A 20,303-nucleotide genomic window follows, 5' to 3' on the forward strand; every position below is an offset into this window, starting at 1 on the left:
CCCCCCCCCCCCGCCGTATCAACTCATCATTCGTGTGATTGCGAATTCCGGTTCGACCCGAGGACATCGCCGCGCAATTCGTATTGTTCGAGAGAAACCGTACGCGCGATTACCATCCCTCCCCCGGGGGGAGACAATTTGCGGAAGGATGAGTAATTAAGACCGCCTCCGCGGGACGCGTTTCTAAATTTAGATTTCTACTATCTACCCGCGACCTTCGATGTGGAAAGGAACACGGCCGTTCCTCCTTTAGCCTCTCGCGCTGAAACTAGGTGCCGGGAGAGAGAGAGAGAGAGAGAAAGAGAGACGCTCAATCTGTGACAGGTTAAACGTTCATAAACATTTGTCCATAAATTGCTCCTCGTTGCAGCCAGGTTGTGGGAGGTAAAGAATTACCTCCGCTCACGACGACTTCCTTCGCCACCGACACGCGCTTGAGCATCCCGTCATAGACAAACTCGACGCCGACCGCCCGGTTGCTCTCGTCGAAGAGGATCTTCGTCACGGTCGAGTTCAGCATTATGTGGAGGTTCGGCCGATTCCGGGCGGGACGGAGGAAGGCGCGCGCCGTCGACAGCCGCGAGCCGTTGCGCGACGTCGTCTGCGCTATGGCGAATCCCGTGTGCGTCCGTCCGTTCAGATCGACCGTGTCGTATCCTGACGGATGAAAATGCTTTATTTAGCATTATTATTAATTGTATTCACGATGACTATTAATTAGCTTTATCGTTAACTCGATGAAAAGAGCGACTTAAATAGATACACGGAGAAAGAAGATTTCTTTCGATCTTGTACACGCGTTTGTCTGACTTGGGTTTGCTTAAAATAAACAACATAATTTAACGTCAAATAGCACTTTGCTTGAATGTTGTTTTACTACATGTTGCTTGATAAGGGAAACGGTATTATATATATCGCCCACGTTGAATTACACTCACCGAGTTCTTTACCGGCTTCCAAGAGAGCGAAGCTCAGCGGCGGATGATAAGGGAATTGCGTGACCGTGAGCGGGCCGCCGACTCCGTGATAGCCGTAATCCATGTTGTTAACTTGTTGATTATCTTCGCTTCTTATGAAATACGGGAGGACGTCCCGGTAAGACCAGCCGACGTTGCCGAGCCTGGCCCAGTCGTCGTAATCCTTGCGCGATCCTCTCATGTACGTCATCCCGTTCATGACGCTGGTGCCGCCGAGAACCTGCGGTTTCGTTTCGAGCTTAACGCGGCGATCCACTTGACAAATGGATACGTACACTTCGCGCAAACGCATTAATGCTGCCGAGATTAAACTGAGATTTACGAGCGGCCGATAGATTCCGAGCGATAGACCTCGATCGAATTCGCGCTCATAAGCATCTCCCTCCGAGCGTTTAATTAAGCCCTGGCTCTTAACGAACGACATTACACCTTTCAGCTTTCGAATTCTGACGCAACTGTAATGTAAGGAATTCCCGCCGGTGGAATTAGCGTATTACTCAGCGACGCGCGTTCTACTAACTTTTCCCCTTGGCCAGTAACATTGGTTCTGCTCCTTATTTAGGCAAGCCTCGTCCTCGGTCTCGGTGTTATACTGCCAGTCGATGTCGCTGCCGATGAAATTGAAGAAGAACGAGGGTATCTGAGTGCCGGTGGGCTCGTCCAGCCCGGCTTCCAGTAGCAACACCGAGAATCTCGGTTCCTCCGATAATCTGGCAGCGACGGTCGCACCTGCGCTACCGCCTCCTATCACCACGAAGTCGTACCTGAAAGAGAAACGTTCCGTTTCGCATACGAGAGACATCGTCGATTACACTTTTGACACTGTGAAGTAAGAAATTGTAAATTAAAGAAGATATGAAATTATAGCAAAAATATATTCTGTTGTTTTACGTTATTTATCATACTTTGTTACTATTAATTTACAAAAATTGAAGTATAGCCTATATTTCTTGAACTATAGTTGAATAATTTTCATTGTCACGGTTCGTCTCGACACATAAACATAAATAGTAAAAATTAAAATTGGGAGAAGATACGATTGATGATTTTCAATCCGTTGATCCAATGTTATCTGATTATAGTCGAGTCGCGCGTGAATCGTGAACACGCTTCGCGAGATTTGCATAGAAACGCGCCCTCCCTTCCCCCTGATACCTTCGATCCATCCAGTTTTCTAAAAGCTCGTACCGATAAATATCTTAATTATATACTTCGGTTTTACAACAATTCGCGAGGTCGTCGAACCTCCCCCGTCGAGTCGGAAAGGACATACGGGACAGTTACGAACGCTTTGCGTACGCTTCTCGTCTCGGCCGGAATTTCGTCTACTCTCTTTACCTGGAAGACGACGTTTCGAAAGTAAGATTGTCGTGACGCAGAAGGTTACTCGGCTTCAACTTTACGGTGCACGCTCGCGTTTGCGAAAGGCACTTTAATTAGCGAAGTCGCGTTATTAGGCGATCTTTTACCCGACGAATTAGCAACCGGCTCGGAGGAGCAGCCGGTATTACTTTCATGATGCAACTGCTACAGCGCTGCAAACATCCCCTTTCATATGTACGCATTTTATCCCTTCAAACGTGAGAAAGACGAATTTCTCTCTCTCTCTCTCTCTCACGAGTAAAAGACTTTGCAGTCCTAGTGAATCGGATTATCATTAAATTCAGTTACTCGCCCTCTCACGAGAAATTTCTGTCGTAACTCGATCAATCGATATTCTCTCGATCGTGCTCAATTAAATATCAATCTCAATTGAATTTTCGTGGAGGAAAAAGAAAAAAAGAACGAAAGCCTCTAGGCGGGATCGTGAGATCGGGGAAATGTGTCAGTCACAGTCACGAGATATCTCATCTAATTGGCCGTTCTTGTCACGTTTCCCGATTGGATTTTTCATCAGCTCTCGTCGAAATGAGATCGGGAATTTAATTCATTTCGGGGATTAATTGAACATTGGCGTACGCGTGGTGATCGAAGTATTACATCGCTAACGAACGTCGAGACGTGGCAGCAAGTTCCCTGAATTTCGCGGCCCAGCAGGAATCCTCGCGCGGTGGGGACGCCCTTTTCCGCGCGAGCGCCGGGCGAAAGGTGTGTTTCTCAGGTGAGGTTGCTCTCGGGACGATCGCGACTGCTCCGCGTGCTCTCTCTGAGCGGCTGAATGCCACAGCACGAACGGTATCCGTATGTATAGCGTGCGGGACAATGACACACTTTTACGCACGGGACTCCGTATAGAACGGCGCGAGTGGTTCCACGTCCTGTCGCTCTTTCCTTCGGCTGCTCTTCAGCTCTCCTCGACCGATCAGAAGGACTGATTCTTCTTTCCTTCGCGGAGACATTGTCGCGAGGGATAATAAAGTTTCGAGCTGTAAGAACATAATAAAAGTACTCTCCGCGCGAACATTACATAATCCGGTAGGACGCGACTCACGACGGATAACAGACTCGCTTCTCGGCCTGATCTCACTCGAATTTACGCGGCTTAATTAACGAGATATTTAATACTGCTTAAGTTAAGCGTCGTGGCGGCAAGTGTCTCGCAAATTTCCGAGAGATAAAGCCCTTCGGTACCGCCGGTGAGGTAATCCCAACTCGGGAAACTCGGGGAGTAGCTTTTTTCCCTCCCTCTAATCACAAGTCTGCGCTGATCACTGTACTTTTTGACGTTGAGAGATTGCTCGCGTTTGAGATAATCCGAGGTAATTCGCAATGATTCGCATTAGCCAGCCAGGTTATCATTATGCGTGAGCATGTATGTTATCATTATTCTTCTCGTGCGGACCGATTGCCCTATTGCTAAAGAGCGCACCCGCCGCGGAGATACGCTGTTTCGAAGCTGACTATTGGATTATTATGGCAGAAAGCAGCTGATTTATTCCGAAGGATGACGTTTTTCGGCGATTGGCGGACGCAAACGCGGGCGTTTCATGAGAATGCAGATCGCCGAGACATCTTGCAAATGAGGGACACGTGATGTGCCATGCAGAGGGGGAAAGATTTCTTTAGATTTGGCAAATATGCAAAATGGAGCAAATAATTTCTTTATAAAAAAATTGTTCTCCGCTTCAAATCCTTTTATTTCAGATAAAGATACGTATTCGTTGAAAAGTCTAACAGTCGTGCTCATTAATCGAGACGTTAGTTTCTTCGAAGCGTGCCGGTGATGAAATTTATTTGGATGCGACGAAATTCGTGAAATCTGAAAGATTCTTTTCCTCCGCGCCAGCCGGTCTTCGTTGTCTGTCGCTGTTGCGTCTCTACCTCGTCGTTTTGCCCCTCAAATTCAACGTAAGAAACTGCACTTGAATTAGCTTCAATTTGTAAAGAGGGAAACCCGAGCCAGGACTGGATATAAATAAAACGGCATGTAATTCCACGTTAACACCAATGCTTCGTGTATTACAGATTAATGACTTAGATACGCTTAATTTCGAGCGGCGACAGGATGTAAGACAGGTCAAGACTCGCTCGCTCGCGGATCGGCAAAAACGGTGAACGCGATATAAAACCCGTTTCCATCTTCGTGGAACGAGTTTTCGTGCGGCACGTGTAGACCCGTATGGCACGTTCTCTTCTTTTTACTAACGGTCGCGCGGATTTCGCGAATCGTTCGCGAATACGCGACAGGGCACGATGAAATATATCCGCGGTAAAAGGACGAGCGGTTCTATTCCTCGCGCAGGAGGCAAAAAACGCCCCTGCTATTAATTACGTGCACACGTGTGTGTGCGTCTAAGTTCGGTCAGTTTGAATGGATAACCCGCGTCTGTCTTGTCTTTGAATTCAATATTCTTGATCGAACTGTACTAAACTCGCTAAGATTCAGGACACATTTGGAATAAATTTCACGACGAATCTGCGACACATTCGCGGGATGTATTAACTTATAACGAAATACTTGAGGCAAGTAACATTTACTTGAATGTGCGGTATGTATTTTTCCGCGAGCGCGCGTTCCAAGAGCGAAACGCACCGGAATATCGATTACCTACTTCGGCGCGTTCGCCGTTATTTTATCTTCATTCCCCGCGTATCCGGCCGTGGTTTCTCCGCGGTTCGCCGCGTGTTCGGGGCTCGTCGCGCGGAGAATTGCTCCTTTCGCGTCCCGCGCGAACCCGCGCAGGTGTGCGCGGCAGAGATGCCGCGGCCAGATGTGACGCAACGAGACGCATCGGAACAATGGCCCGCGGTATTACGTACGTGCGTACAGGTGTAACGACTTCTCGCGGATGAGAGAGGCGTGCGTGGATGCTCACTTCCGAGAGGGAGGGTGGAGAGGGGGGAAGGCATACGTTGGGTATTTCCTACGGGTATTACGTGAGCCGCGCGACGGCTGCGACACAATCGCGGCCGCATTTAGGATTCGTCGTCGCTTGGAACGACGCTTCCCGCGGATGCTCTCTTCGCGGAAGAAATCTCATCTCTCGTCGATAAGTGACAAGAGATCTCTCCCGGGGGAGAGGCCTGTTGTGTGTGTGTTATCTCCAAAGCGTGCCACATACAATACCGGCAGATGCGCCGGGATGGCACGCGGGACGTGGAAAAATATAAAGCGCGCTCTTCTCCTCAACGGTAAATCCGAGGCCCCCGGTATCTCTCTCCTCGACGCGACCTCAGCCGAGTAATTAGACGATGCGAGAACGAGGAAGTTACCTTGCCTCCGAGCCTTCTTCCCTCGCTTACTTTACCCGATAACCGTAGATAAGATCGCGATCGAGTCAGTCAAACGGTATTATCGGCGGATGATCGCAGCTTAGCCGCTTGATTTATAGACGTCCTCGATTCAGGAATTTTCTCTCCTTCCCCTCCCCTCTCCCGGAAGAATAAGAGAGAGAGGAAGAGATGAGATAAATTTCGGCCGAGCTTTCTCTCCCTCCCTCTCTCTCTCTCTCTCTCTCCACTTACCTACCTATTTACTTATCTATCTGTCTCTCCATTCGTATCGTTTGAAATTCACGAGTAGAGAAAATTAGATATTCGCGTCGTACACGTGGACAACACGATACCTACGACGATTTAAGCGGGTCCCCTCCCTCGTTATCGCGCTCGATCGACGAAAGAAATCAACTCAGAGGCGCGGTGTCTTTCTCCTCCGTCGTTCTAGTTCACCCATGACCCATATTCGAATCGACCGATCACCGCCGTCCAGAACGGCCTTCGGCTCACCTCGTATTGACATTGCTCGGCGGAGCGGGCCTGTTGCACGGATCCTCGAGGTCGCACTGGCTGCGTAGGAAAACCTCCAGCAGTCCCATGAAGAGCATGAAGGACTGGCCGCCGCACGTCGAGGCCAGCGTCGGCCCCGTCGACGTGGTCAACGGGCAGTTGCAACTCATCTGGAACAGACAGTACGGTTGTCGTTAAAGTTACAATTGACTCTCGTCGTCGGCAATGTCGAAACGTCGGCTCGTGTCAAAGCAAAGACGGATCAGATCGATGCTGCGCAGTCCTCGCGCAAAGCGTCGCGTCTCGCGCGAGGTGAGATGAGCGAGCTGGTGGGAGACTCGTCGCCGGACTTTTACGAACTTTTCACTCGCAACATGCCGTTTCGATCGGCGTCTTTAAGATGCATTTGACATTCACGTTTATCCCAATAAACGATTACGGCCAAGCACTCGAGTCACCGGTGGTCACACATTTCTACGATTACGTAAGACCGACGTGTAATTAAGAGAGCCGGGTTAAAGAGAGTCACCGGCTCCTGATTACTATATAATTACAGACCGAAGCGCGGTTATTCGGTATCATCAGCTCCGCGGCATTCCTCTCGCGTTAGCAATCTTAATTGATATTTTTCCCTCTCCTCCGGGCGACGAATCTTCTGCAACGTTCAGCAAGGAGAAGAAACGGGAAAAAAAAGAAAGACCGGACGAACGCGAGCTTCATTTCAGCGCGCCTCAGTAGAAGTTGAATCTCGTGGGTGTCCAGTCACGAGGTAGTAAATTTGTGTCTAATGTCGCTATTAGCCGGTAATGCAACGCTCACTTCTCCCGATGGCTAGATAAATAAGTTAGCTGACGGCTAAACAAAAGAAATTACAGTTACGAGATGAAAAATTACGGCTAGTCGTCAGGCACTTGCAACGTTCACTTTTGCTTTCTTTCTCTGCTACCTCACATTTTTTTCATGCTAACGGCGGGTCTATAGAAGCTGGACAAATCGACGAACAGTTCTGCACAGAGCATGCGGTAAGATTGCTTTGATCTCTCGACGGGCCTAGAAAGAGAGAAGCGAGTGTTTGGACACGGATCTTTCTTTCTGCCATCTTTTCATTGGCTGAATTTGGAAATTCAACCGATCTCTAACCTTTCTCTAATCTTTTTACATTTCTCTAACGAAAGGGGAAACGGTGCCGCATTCTTACAGATTCGGGACACAACGAAAAAGTATTACCCGCAAGAAATAATATATTGCGTTTGCAATAAAAAGAATTTACCTCGTATAATAAATATCGTTCCACGAAAACAAACAAGTCCCTTAATATTTTTCCAACAGTGTTACGCTTCTTCCAAATAATTTATTGCTCGTGACAACCATTGTAATGTTTACATAAAAATATAAAAGAAATATGCTATTCGACATAGACACTTATCGTTTGAAAAGCCAGTCCTCTTTATCAACAACAGCAATCCCGTGTCTGACGAATCGGAAATTCGTTCGTTCTATTCCGAAAAACAAATTCGTTTCAATGAAAGAAACAGTAAATTCGAAATCTTCTCTATGCATCTGCTACTGACATTTCACTGAGGCCAGGACCAGATACGTTCCCACTCGGCGGGCGAGGAAGACGGGAAAACGCAACAATATTTCCACTTCTCGGGAAGCCGAAGTGTCTAACGATATCCCTTGACCGGTCACGCACCGGTGAATCTGCTCCACCGAGAGCGCATTTATCTTCGTTCCGGTGTACCGTCGGCGGAGCATGAAGCGGAGCTCTCCGCGCTTGGAAAACAACAAAAGCTGAACGAGAGTGAGAGCGCGCATACCCGGCCGGCATCGTCGTCGTCATCGTCGTCGTCGTAACGAACGTGTAACAGCCCCGTAATAGAGTGTGTCCAGCCGTAAACTCATTCAGCTTGATCGGAAGGCGCGCGATTCAGTAGAGAACGTGTACGCGCGTGACTCTCTTCTCGATTGTGTGTGTCCTTCTTACGACTCACGTGTTTCCCCGCGAGGTCTTCTTACAGGCCGCCGCCGCCGGTGAAACTTTTTCTTCTTCCCTTTTTTTCCCCTCACTCTCTCTCTCTCTCTCTCTCTCCGTTTTTTCTTCCTTACAGCGCGCGTGTTTCCTCCGCGTCGACACTTCTCACAGAGAAGCCGGGGTGCGTAATCGCGCTAGGACGTAACGTCTCTCTCCTCGAATGCCACGCAATTGCGAATTGCGAGCGAGGCGCGAGACGATGGCGCACACGGTGTTTTAATTTCCGGCGCGAGAGCGACGACGGAAAGATGTTCGATCTGTGAAAGAAACCGCGCGAGAACGCCGTATGCCGTCGACCGGCTTCTCGAAGAAGAGGGTCTTCGGTGCCAAGGACTATATACCGTAAAATACTGTTTATGGCGTTCACGACATTCGATAGAAATGCGTGACCTATTCACTGAGAGAGAGAAAATACTTAAAAATACAAACGAACGTTTACTCCTTGGGTACTGGTAACATATTCACTTAAATTTAAATTCTTACATGCCAATACAGACTCAGTTATCTACGCACAAACTGCACGTATTTTTACCCGACGAACTGCTTCAGCCACCGAATAAAACTCCATCGAGTTTATTGTCCATTTCCTATGCGGTATTGTTGCAACTAATGAGAATACATTACTACCAGACAGTAACTAATGTGTGTCTGAGAAAACTGCAATACATTTCTACCAGGGTGACGTAAAGATATTATTATTCTCTTATTCTCTGAGAATGCAAACAATCCTGTTTGTTGAATCGGACATTCGTTCCTTTGTTCCGCTCCGACGGGCAGATTTATTTCAATTCGAAAAATTTCATCAAACCCAAAGAAACTTTTTCCCCCGTGCACGTTTCCACATACACACTTAATTACGCGTATGACAAGTGACTCGTTATATAATTTTTGCAAAAAAAAAAAACAATTAACAGAAAGAAACGGCCGTTTCCCTTCAACAAGTTCGACGAGTACACGCCGAAGCGACAAGACGAATTCTTTCGCGGCAGGCGGCGCTACTTCCGCGCGTTGGAAGGTGGAGCCGGAAAGATGCATCGCGATATTAAAGGCGTATGAATATACATGACGCAGAGCAGCACGGCGGATAGATAAGGAAACAGAAAAAGAAGCTGTAAAATTGCAGACTTTCGTAATCGGCGACGAGACAGTGCGCGGTTCTCGGTCAGTGAACGTAACGGTGTTGACTCCGAAGGAGCGTACACACTCGAGGAGTGTAGCCGCTGGCGGCTCCATTATACAGAAGTATCGTAATGTCGTAGCTGCCTGGTAGCGGCTGGATGTAATAAACAAGGTTTGGCGATCGAGCTCCGGAAAGAGGAAGCTCGCATGCTCTTTGTGTCATTACATTGTTCGGTGAAATCAGGATGTCGTTAAAAAGGTATCGGTGATTTCACGACGCTGGATTTCGCGCGTGAACAATTAATTTTCCTGCTCTCGCGATCGCGATCTCTCTGATAGCCGATCACCTTTCGCGTCGGGATTGGGACTGTGTTGCTTTGAAAAATGAGAAACCCAGGCCCGATTTCGCAATCGCGAGTTTACCTGTAACACAGGTGGTAGTTTTTATTCATTACTCGCGCTCGATGTGATATATTTAATGGATCTCCATCGATTAATTTGCGCCGCCGTTCTAGTCCGCCGCGGACTGTCCGTCTCGCTCGAAATGGAAAATCCCGCGATGAGGGCAATTTTCGATCCTTCCAGACTAATGGAGGTATCGTTTTGCGCAACTCCAGAACCGCGCCATAATGCATGCGTGCATTCGGCCATTGAGAAATTGCTTCTTAGCTCCGGCGTTACCGCCGGTTCGCCTATCAGCGAGCCAATCCGCGAGAACGCACTTTGTTTCTCATTTCGCGCAAATTGTCACGACTTAATGACGAAAAGCGGCCCTTCTCTCCGCGGAATTCTCTCGAGCTTCATTCATCGCGATGCGCGCGCGCGAATGGATTTGAAATCGAGTTGGAGTTTGCGACTCGGACAATTCGTTCTCCTCTCCATCCTGAAGCCCGTCGTGAAGATTTCGGCTTGCCAATTCGCAGAAACGCAGAACGATTTATTATCATATTAAATTTGCAATTTCTAATAATACATTTACAAATCCTAATATTGTTCGAGTGTCCAAAGGTCTTCTATCGTGCTCCTTTGGTGCTACAAGTGGGAAAATTATTGCCGTTTTCTCCACGTTGAAGACTCAACGCCGAACTGAAACCGTGGATAATGCAGACGCTGGAGGACTAAATTCCCTGCGAGTGAGAATTCATTTCCGTTTCCTCCGTCTTGAAGACTTAATATACAATTTAAAACTTCCACTCGGGAGTATGCAACGTCGTAACGTTAAATTTGCAATTAATTGGATTTACAATTCGCGTTTTTTTCTTTTCATCCTCTATGCGGTTCGATTTCTCGTAATTGGACGACGTCGTTCTAATGAGATCTCGATGCACGTGTGCATCAATTGTGTTCTCTCTGTCTCTCTCTAATTGTCATTCATGCCACGTCGTCAACGCCGCAAACGAGCGCGATCAATCGAGGAACCTTGCAATAGCCTGCAACGGCGCGGTTCTTTTTTTTTTTTTTCGAGCGCCACGATGCAGTAGTTGGCACGAAACTACTACCGTACGCGCCGAGTACACCAGAGTGTTAATCGGGATTTATGTAACTTGCAAAACTTAAAACGTCCGCCGTTAACAACGTAATCGCTACCGCCGTCGGAGTATCGTTTCTCTCAATTACATGTCGGCACGCTTCGACCCTCGAGAGCGCGAAAATGTGGATATTACACGCCGCGTTGCATTACCGGCCCGAACTGATTTTCCGAGAGCGTTTATTCCCTTTCATTTCTCTCTCCCTCTCTCTTTTTCTTTCTCTCTGTTTTCTTCCATTTCTCTCTAACTCCCGCGACACACGTGTGTGTGCATTTACATGTCGAACGGACTTCGTATCGTGACCGTTATTGATTATGGCATTAAGCAATGTCGCGTTACGTCGTATCGACGATCGTAAAAACGGACGTCCGGAGCTCTTTCTAGGGTAATTGTAATTGTAATTCTAATTTCTACGTAATTATAGGATATATCCTACGACGGGACGGGATACCCCGAGCTCTCGTGTCTATTCCGCGTGAATAAAATAAGACGTTCCTCCGCACACGCAACCGGATATTAGGCACCGATCGCGTTTTAATGGCTCCTACGAGAACGTACGCGAACCGCTTAGAGCAGCGGGCGAGCGCAATTTACATTCTTATCATAATATCATACAGTTCTCACGAGCACTTGTCGTCGTTGGATAAATTGGCATTTCCAGCCGTCTCCAGCTCGTTTCGTGTCATTACGCATGCAAGATAATTCCAACGAAGGTGCCCCTGTATTTTGCACGCGGGAGGAAAAACCGAGGGGCGAACGACGCCTCCTCGATCCGCTCTCGCGATTCGAAGAAAACGCCGACGGCGTTATCCATATCTAGATATTATACGTCACGCCGCGTATGCGAGGCACGTCTCTCTCCCGCTCTATTTTTCGATCTGATCTTTTGAGCGCACGACATCCCTGTCTCTCTCTCTCTCTCTCTCTCTCTCTCGCCTCTCTCAGGAAATCCGCGGAGTGATTACCGCATCTTGCCGTAGAAACCGCGGAGAAACGGAGTTATGCGCGCGACGGCGGAAAGACGTGTGCAATACGTTACCCGATGGTCGTAACGTTTCAAGGGAAAGGTGGATCGATCCGACGACGCGCTTAATGCCAAGGTACACGTTTAGCAAATTAATCCGCCCACGCGACTCGCCGCGCGCGCGTCCACCGGGCGCGTCTCCCGAGTCGGAATTTTTAATTCTTTCGTTGTGGGAATAAGCTTCCACATGTGCATGCACATCAGCAGCGCGATAATATTCCTTCGGAGCTAAAATGTGGACTTGATACTCTTGAGAGTCTAAATGTTGCTCCCACATCGAGGCCCGTTTTCACCAATTTCGGTCATTAATTAAGCACAGCTTCGAAATCTGTATCTTACCTCGTGTCTACTTAGTTCTACATTAAGTCTCCAGTGAGGCAAACGGAAATATTTGATGCTGCAATCTCGACCTCCCGGGGGGAGATTTTTAATTCTACGTTAAGTCTCCATGCGGAGAAGACGGAAATAACTCCCGTAATTTGTAATATCAGAGGAAGCACAACAAGAAGAACTCTGAAGAGTACTTAATGTAGAACTGAAACTTCGGCTCGGCCGCCCGCGACGGGGAGGATTCGTCGAGAATCGACTGTGCCGCGAACGCATGCCGAATCGGCGTGTAATATATATTAAATGCGAGAGAAGACGTGCGACGGGAGACGTGCCTTTCACTTATTTTCTCGTCGTCGGCGGGCGGACACGCGAATATTTATGTACTTGCAGATACCAGCGTTTTTACGAGCGTATTACGTGGCTCCGATGACGCGCCTGTCCGCGCTCCGTGGGCGCGCAACGACCGTTTATCGACACAAATTTTCATATCCTTCGCTGCTATGTACGAATAATAACCGTCTACGTGGCTGGCGGAAATTTAAATATCTATAATATGTCGCTGGAACGGTCTTTCACGTCATCGTCGTCAGATTGCCGCGACTAAAGTTCGCACGTTTCTTCTCGTTCTTACGCGAAACCTGTTTCAGACGAGCTTCGATAGGGTAACTAACACTCTGCAGAAATAGAAAACAAATCTATATTTCGTATTGTCATAATCATCTTGATCATTCTGCGACGCGAGTAAACGCAGAGAAATCACCGGAGGAGCCGAGTCGAAATTTCGGTCTTACGTTAAATTCTACTTGGTTCTACATTAAGCCTGAAAGTGGAGAAGATGAAAATAACATCTCATTTTCGTAGTATCAGAGAGAGAGAGAGAGAGAGCACCAATAATGCTCTTTTAATGTTACAAAGAAAATTGAGACCGGCCAGGGGATATTGAAAATCTAATATTAAGTCTTCAAGCGGGGAAAATGGAAATAACTTCCCATTTGTAGAATCGATAAGGAGCACGATGGAAGATCTTTGAAGACTTAATGCAAATTAAACAGGCTCAATGTAGAACCGACACTGATTTCGACTCACAGAAATCACGGAGAATCCCGCGGCACTGCGAGCCGGTACCGGCTCGCCGAAAATTACACCGGTCTCTCAAGGTCTTAAGGTGGTTCGACGGTTTAAAAAAGGAAAGGCAAAGGAGGAAAAGAAAAAGAAGAAACTCACCTTTCAAGGATGGTCACCCTCGGTATCCTTCGGACGATAATTGCAGCCGGGACTTGCGGGCGCACGACGAGGTGCAGGAGGAGCGCGGCCAAGACTACTTATTCGCGGGAGAACCGTAGCTCGCGGTACCGCGATCAACGGCCGACTAGACCGGTACCATTCCCCATCGCCGTGGTAATATTCGACAACCTCCACCACCTTTCCCGCCGTCTCTCTTCTGCTTCTCGCGTTCTCGGGCGTGCGAGCGGTTTCGGGGACACGCGGCTGGTCGCGGGAAATCTCGCGACGACGACGAGAGAGAAGCGGGATCGGCAGACGATGACACCTTCCGCCGCGTCTTTTAACGACGAGGATAATCCCAGGTAGATTCGCGGGATTATTGTTTCAGACTGTTGCCCGCTCATTCCATTGCCGTTCTCATTCGATGAGATGTACACTCGGGAAAAATACCCGGCTAATTATTCGATGATGCTGCCGGTAGAACGCTGATTGTCGCGATTCGTGGAGTAATTGGTGCACGTTAACAGGAAAATGGAGGTTTCGGCAGGAGGAGAAAATGGGCCGGTAAACGGCAAGAACGCGGATCGTACAGTGCGTCGTAAAAAATGCCAGTGAAGTGTTACGAGTAGCAGTTACTGTCGTCAGAACTGTTTAATACGCTTCGTGTGCGCGCCGTTTTCGGTACGCTCTGAATGCTCGATCTCACGTCGGGTGATATTCTTGTCATTGAGAGACTAAGTACGGTAAAGTAATTTATAACAGGGAGAAGTGGCGACTCTAATGACGCACGATCGACACAACGGGAAAAGGATAAACATGCAATAGGCAAGTGAGAGTCAGACGCCGATCTTGCAGCAATATTAAATGCAAGCCAGTTACATGTGAATCTTTAATTTCACCCCGAGCGAGACGAGAGCGCGATTATAACACAAAATAATGATGTCGAAATGAAATATTCACAAACCAGACCGTATCGCCCATCCCTGGGCGGAAATAGGAAGAGACTTCTGCTTTCGGAGGCAACATTGTTGCTGACGGGAAAGCGCAAAGCCGCGAGCTACTTTCGATCGGTCCGTCCGACACAGCTTGTGTATAATTGAGGCGCAAAAGAAACAAGGATTTCGTGCGGAGTAAATTCAATTGTCACAGCATATAAACCGACGGGCCGTTCGCCGCGTGCCGTTGTTTTTCACCGTGCATCACCAGTCCACCGTTCCACCTAGACCGACAGCAGAACTCACGGAAGCGGAGTTTCGGCGAGTTCCCGCACAAACGAACGAATCCATCTGCGAAGTCCATGAACGCCTCGGGTAAGGAAGGGAGGGGCAATAAAAAGCCCATAAATTTGCGCTCGATTAACGGTACCGTTTCCCATCGTGATCCCGCGGTCTCGACGCCGCGCTAATGTCGTCGTACTGCTCTCTCGTGACTGTAATATTCGTCGTATTCGCGATCGCCGTTTTTCTTCTCCTGGCTATTATCGTTGTAGGTGCGGCGGTAGGGCGATGTCACCCGGAGAAACGCCGTTGCCGGACGTTCGTTCCTCCGCCGGTCGACGAGTGAAAAGACGGCCGGCTGAAACCGAAAATCGCCGGGAACCGGTTTACGATTTTTTATAAACTGCGAGTGATACAGCAGGAAATATAAAAATGCAAGAGAGACGCAATTCCCGGCGCGATGCATGCGTGATTTACCTCCTGGTGCCTCGGTGAGACGTCCGAAACTCGACTTAGAGGGAAGGAGCCACGGTGTGCCCTTGATTTATCAACGTCGCGAGCGGTTCTTGTGTCATAGAGATAATTTACAAGGCCGTGACGTTCCCCGTCGTCTTCAGAGCTATAATCGCTTCGTCCTGTCGAGACGCGTATTCGATCGAATGTCGCAAGATTTCTATTGTGTCCGTGTGCGTTTTGCGTGTCCGAAAATCGGCCTCTGTTTTCGGACGCAACCTTGTCTCTAACGATTGTGGTCTTCGCGACGGTCGATGATGCGCTCGTCTCATTCAGGTCTACGATAATGCAGTAATCACACGTCGAGTTCAAGCGTTGTAGTCAGAAGAGAGAAAGTGGTATTATGACCCTCCATTTATATTTCGTACGATAACTGTATCGATAATCAATATTTTTAATTGGAAAACTTAACGATTACACTCGTCCAACTGTTGTTCCAATCAATTCCAGACTGGAAGTTATGGAATATTAATTACTTAGGACTTAGTTATTTATAAAAAATATGGAGACACTGCGCAATAGGTCGAAGGGGAAGAAAAGTGATGATGTGAATCCCCATTCGTTAAATTAGATTTCAAAAATTGGTTTCATTTTAAAAACACAGTGTTTCGTTACAAATTTATATATTTATTCTAAAGAAACTCATCATACCACCTTCTCCTCTGACGATTTTCTAAGATCATCTTCCATCGAATCAAATCGATATCTCCCTGTTACGTTTCGAAACGCTCAAAGATGTACGACTTCGTAACTTGAGGTAGCAAATATTCCAAATATAAAAACACCAAAGTCGCATGATGTCGCGACGTTTAAGAGGGATCGAAATTATCCCAATGTTCCAACTCTTGTCACCTTGTTATTATCAACCAACTGTTATCACTGTTCTCAAATGTCATGCGAAATAATGCGATATTATCGGAATTATTCTTACGCGCGTCATCTGTTGCAAACTCGTCGTTGCTAGATGTAAGCTCTCCTTCGTCGACTGATTGAGGCTCGATCTTTTCCAGATAGTCTTGAATCGCATGCCCCGGTGATCGCCACTCGTGATCCTACGTGTGCACGGTGTAAACGAAGGAATAAATAATTATCACGCCTATTCCATCCGCGGAAGGACGCCAATCATTCGAGGTGTACTCACATCGTAGTAATTATCCGATTCTTCGTCGTGGATATTCGACAAAACGACGTCTGCTTCCTTCACCGCGCGGAGATTCGCGTGATCGTCGGTCGAATCGTCGAAATGACTTATCCGGAGGTTTTCCATCTCGACGGTTGCTGGAGCGTTTGTATTTTTGCCAATCCTGTCCGCCACGTTCGACGAATTATTACTCGTCTTTGAATTTTCCGTCGTATCTGAAGCCATGTTAGTCAAATATCGAGAGTTCGTCGGGTCGAATAAAAAATTTGATAAATAAATGTTGGTCTTCAATAACGAAAGCACCGAGTTAATTTAGACGCCTGATAATTTATATTGCAATCGGGCAACCTTCGGTAACGATTAAAGGTAGTTTTAATTGCAGTTATAAATACCTCGGGACGGAATTTCTTGCAAGAATCGTAAAGTCGCTTCGCTAAAAGGGTGACTAAGCGCGTAAGTGATAAACGGAGGCAGCTGTCCTCGTCTCGTGTCCTCGACGAGGATCACTGGCTCGTACGGCGGTAGTAAAATCCGGTAGGGCTCCGGCGATGCTTGATACTTCCATCCGCCTTCATTCTCGTCTTCCGCTCCTAATGGCGCCGAACGATCAGGCTCGTTTCCTATCCAAATAGGATAACCTTGTCCGGCCAAATTGATGCCCTCCAATACCACAAGAAACGGCAATATAGCGTCATCGGTCGCTATGTAGATCTTTTTCGGCATCTCTAATCTTGTCGTGTCGTGTTGTGCAGTGGAAGAAGTCTCGAATCTCCGGTCGGTGAACGTGTTCGCCGAAAAACTGGAGTTCCTCGACCAATTGGAGAGTCTTCGGGTGGTCTGAAGAAAAATCTTATAATGTTAGAACAAGCGGTGTCGGAACTATGTATTATCGAAAAGCACACATTAGGCTGTAAGAAATGCAAAAAGTGTTTTGTTTCATGTCTCGCTCGCGAAAAGATCGCAGAGTACAAGATCAACAAATTTAAGATCACGAAGGACTTAGTTTAATCTCGAAATTATCAAGTTTTTCGCAATTGACGCAATATACACGTCAGAATTGCTAGTTAATCAATAGCGAACTTGTACTCCTTCGTGCCTCTCAAATACACAATGCCAAATTTTTGTTTCCATAAATCAGAAGTATGACAGTAGTACCGGGAGAACATCGTCCTTGTCTACAATCGTCAATCCATTGTCGATGGTGCTCGTTGTTAATAGTTCGTCGGGACCCGATAAAGATTGAAGGTAAGACGACACGGAATGTGGTTGGGTCGACGATAAATTTGATGGTTCGACGATTGAGCTTGATCTTGTCGTAGTTCGCTGATGAATCACCGGAATTTCCGTCCCGTGTTTTCTACCGTATAAAAAAAAAACACACAATCACACAAATCAACGGCAGGAGAATTTCTAAAAAGCTTCGTGTACGTGTGTGCGTGTATGTGTGCGCGCGCTCGTTTATATTTTACGAATACTTATCTTAAATATTAATAAGAAAGAGAAAAATATTTGCAATTAATCTCTTACTGCGTCGTTGTGTAATCCGTTTGCTTCCTCGTTGAAGCCGCCGTCGATGTCGTCTGAAATCACAGAATAAAATCTCTATCTAGTTTTGGCATTTAAATTTCCCAGAAGCCTTCGAGACATTCGTGAGAAAGTATACCTTTTTCCCCGCGATTGGATAACGCGTCGGTGTGCTCATTCCGCGTCTCTCCGCGTCCCGGCGGATCAGCTCGGTTCCGATTTGCATCGGGGTCCTTTCAGTCGACCATCCATCGGTCTGCATTTATTTCCAATAGTTTCTTTATTCGTGTATTTTCTCCCCCGCGTCTCGAAATTCGCAGTATTATTTATTGAATGGACTACCTTGTTGCTCACAAACGCGTTATGTTCGGCAGACGAGTTCGAAGATACGGCGATGGACCGGCAGGATCTCTCTATCGTGCAGTCGAAACCCTTGCACGAACCTACGATTCGTACCACGCACTTCTGCATTCGCGGACAGATCCAGCCGCTGCAATGCTTGCTGATCAGCTCGTCTTCTGTGAATCGGAAGATCGTCAAATCGTTGTTCTCAAAAAATTTATTTGATCTTTCATCGCTTCGTAAAACACGCAAACGAACCGGCGGTTAAAGTACAATCAGGCGTGCGCACGCACGACGCATCGAGACAATCGTCGTCCGGTCTTCGCAGGAAACACTCGTATTCCGAGAGGCAGTCCAAATCTCTGCATTCGTCGAACCAGGTTCGCACGTCTGCTGGTTTACAATTTATCGCGTAAACTTGGAATTCGAATACCTCCATATTCCCCGCAATTTCTTTGTATATACACACATTTATGTTGTTTTAATTAATAATCAATTATGTCGTTTGTATTAAACAGACCCAAGTCAAACGAACATGTACATTAAATCCAAAGAAATCTCCTCTGTGTATGTGACAAAAATAACGTAGAAATGTGAAATAAAATCAAATCAAATGAGTATCGTGAGAGGAAGTGTAAATCTTGAATTATATGTTGTGAAAATTGTATAAATGAAATAGTAATGATATAAATTAGGTAGTATTCCGGTTTTCTCTCGGACTAACCTTTCGCCTCGTCGCAGCTTCTGATGAGTTTGCAGGGCGGACGGACACAGCGTGATTCCCGCAGGATGCAACGTTTTCCCGATGGGCACTTGAAGCCGGCACAGGAAACCGCTCCCTCGTGATATTCCTTCTCCGATATGCAGCGCGCAATCTGCTGCTGGCATTCTAAAAGAGTTCACGCTGCAATCGGTGTGTCGCACACGTTAAAAAAAAAATATATATAACCGAAGCTCCTCTAATACACGTTCGTTACTTTCGTCCCAACGACATCCTCGAACTCGAACGACGCACAAGTGTCCGCTGCTGCAACGCACGGTGTCGCAAGTCAACGGCCCCTTCAATGATTCTAAACGAATCAGTAACGCGAAATTAATCGATTTAACCGAACGAAACCAAATCTTTAGAAAGCATGCAAAAGAAGAGCGAAATAATAAGATCGAAAAAATATCGAAGAAATGCGGGTGTAAAAGTCAATTGGAAGAATTAATATTCAATAGGAAACGAGAGTAACTAATAATCGATCATTTTCTAAATGTGTCTTCACCTTCCCTGGACTTGGAACAATACAACATGCCCGGACAAGGCGGATTCTTGCACCAGAATTTCCGTTTGATGCACCGGCTGCCGCTTTCGCACTTCAGATGTGCACATCCCTTCGAGTATTCTTGTCCGGCTTCATCCGCTATAACTTGGCACAATTTTCATGCAATTTTCCTCCCTTTCTCTCTCTATCTTTCTCTCTCTGTGTGTCTCTATTTTTTACGGAAACTTGTAGAACTTGCAATTAAGACTCACCGCTCACGCTCGTGTGAAAGTTTCCGCAGTGCAAGAGGAGGAAAACCAGTGGCAAATGCCAGATGATAAAAATCCATTTGCGTCTCATGGCAATGATACCGATAGACTCGCGTGTTTCAGCACTCACGTATCACACCTGCGACGGTACCTGCAATGGTAGCAATGCGTAATGTAAGCGCGATCGTAACGCGAGCCGTTGCACGGGAAAGCATATCGTCAACACAGCAGTTGTCAGTAACATCACGCTCGGTTAGACGTACAGACTGGTGTAAATCGATATCTAATGCCTACAATACTGAATATGTGAAGATAGTAAAAGAAAATTATTTCCAATTATAATTTTGTCCACAAAATCGGCACTAAACTGACGATATTAAGGGGTCCCTTTATAAATGTATTATTTACATTTATATGATTTACCTATATTAGAAAAATACAGAATTCTGTGTACTCATAGTCATTGTTATTATTATGAATACTTCACTTTTAAATCAGTCAAATAGGTGCACGAAGAAAATATGTTCATAATTACATGCCTTGTCCGAAAGAATGCGTAAATTAATTTGCTTCGACGCATATAGAACTGTTTAATACATATTCGATATATTTACAATTATAATGAAAGCCGAATTTCATAAGCTGT

The 20,303-nt window shown here is 46.8% G+C and overlaps 1 protein-coding gene across 2 annotated transcripts in view; it reads right to left on the bottom strand.

Annotated features, from left to right (window-relative positions):
* The window catches only part of LOC106748925 (glucose dehydrogenase [FAD, quinone]), a 25,968-nt gene extending 6,220 nt beyond the window's left edge, over nt 1–19,748 (bottom strand). The window contains exons 1-16 of one of the 2 annotated variants that reach the window (XM_014627871.1): nt 19,670–19,748; nt 19,410–19,538; nt 18,866–19,030; nt 18,400–18,531; nt 18,142–18,317; nt 17,939–18,055; nt 17,803–17,855; nt 17,440–17,632; nt 16,668–17,124; nt 16,276–16,490; nt 16,015–16,186; nt 15,099–15,412; nt 6,144–6,313; nt 1,498–1,741; nt 939–1,197; nt 397–657 (exon numbers count right to left, since the gene is read on the bottom strand). In XM_014627871.1, the coding sequence (XP_014483357.1) occupies nt 397–657; nt 939–1,197; nt 1,498–1,741; nt 6,144–6,313; nt 15,099–15,412; nt 16,015–16,186; nt 16,276–16,490; nt 16,668–17,124; nt 17,440–17,632; nt 17,803–17,855; nt 17,939–18,055; nt 18,142–18,317; nt 18,400–18,531; nt 18,866–19,030; nt 19,410–19,538; nt 19,670–19,748 (3,136 nt within the window). Of the gene's footprint in view, nt 1–396; nt 658–938; nt 1,198–1,497; nt 1,742–6,143; nt 6,314–13,404; nt 13,483–15,098; nt 15,413–16,014; nt 16,187–16,275; nt 16,491–16,667; nt 17,125–17,439; nt 17,633–17,802; nt 17,856–17,938; nt 18,056–18,141; nt 18,318–18,399; nt 18,532–18,865; nt 19,031–19,409; nt 19,539–19,669 lie in introns of those variants that run through there. The other variant, XM_014627880.1, reaches the window with a different exon arrangement.
* Nucleotides 19,749–20,303: the final 555 nt, after the last annotated feature.

Source organism: Dinoponera quadriceps, unplaced genomic scaffold (assembly GCF_001313825.1).
Source record: "Dinoponera quadriceps isolate SergipeBrazil2010 unplaced genomic scaffold, ASM131382v1 scaffold37, whole genome shotgun sequence".
NCBI classification, from domain to species: Eukaryota; Metazoa; Arthropoda; class Insecta; order Hymenoptera; family Formicidae; genus Dinoponera; species Dinoponera quadriceps.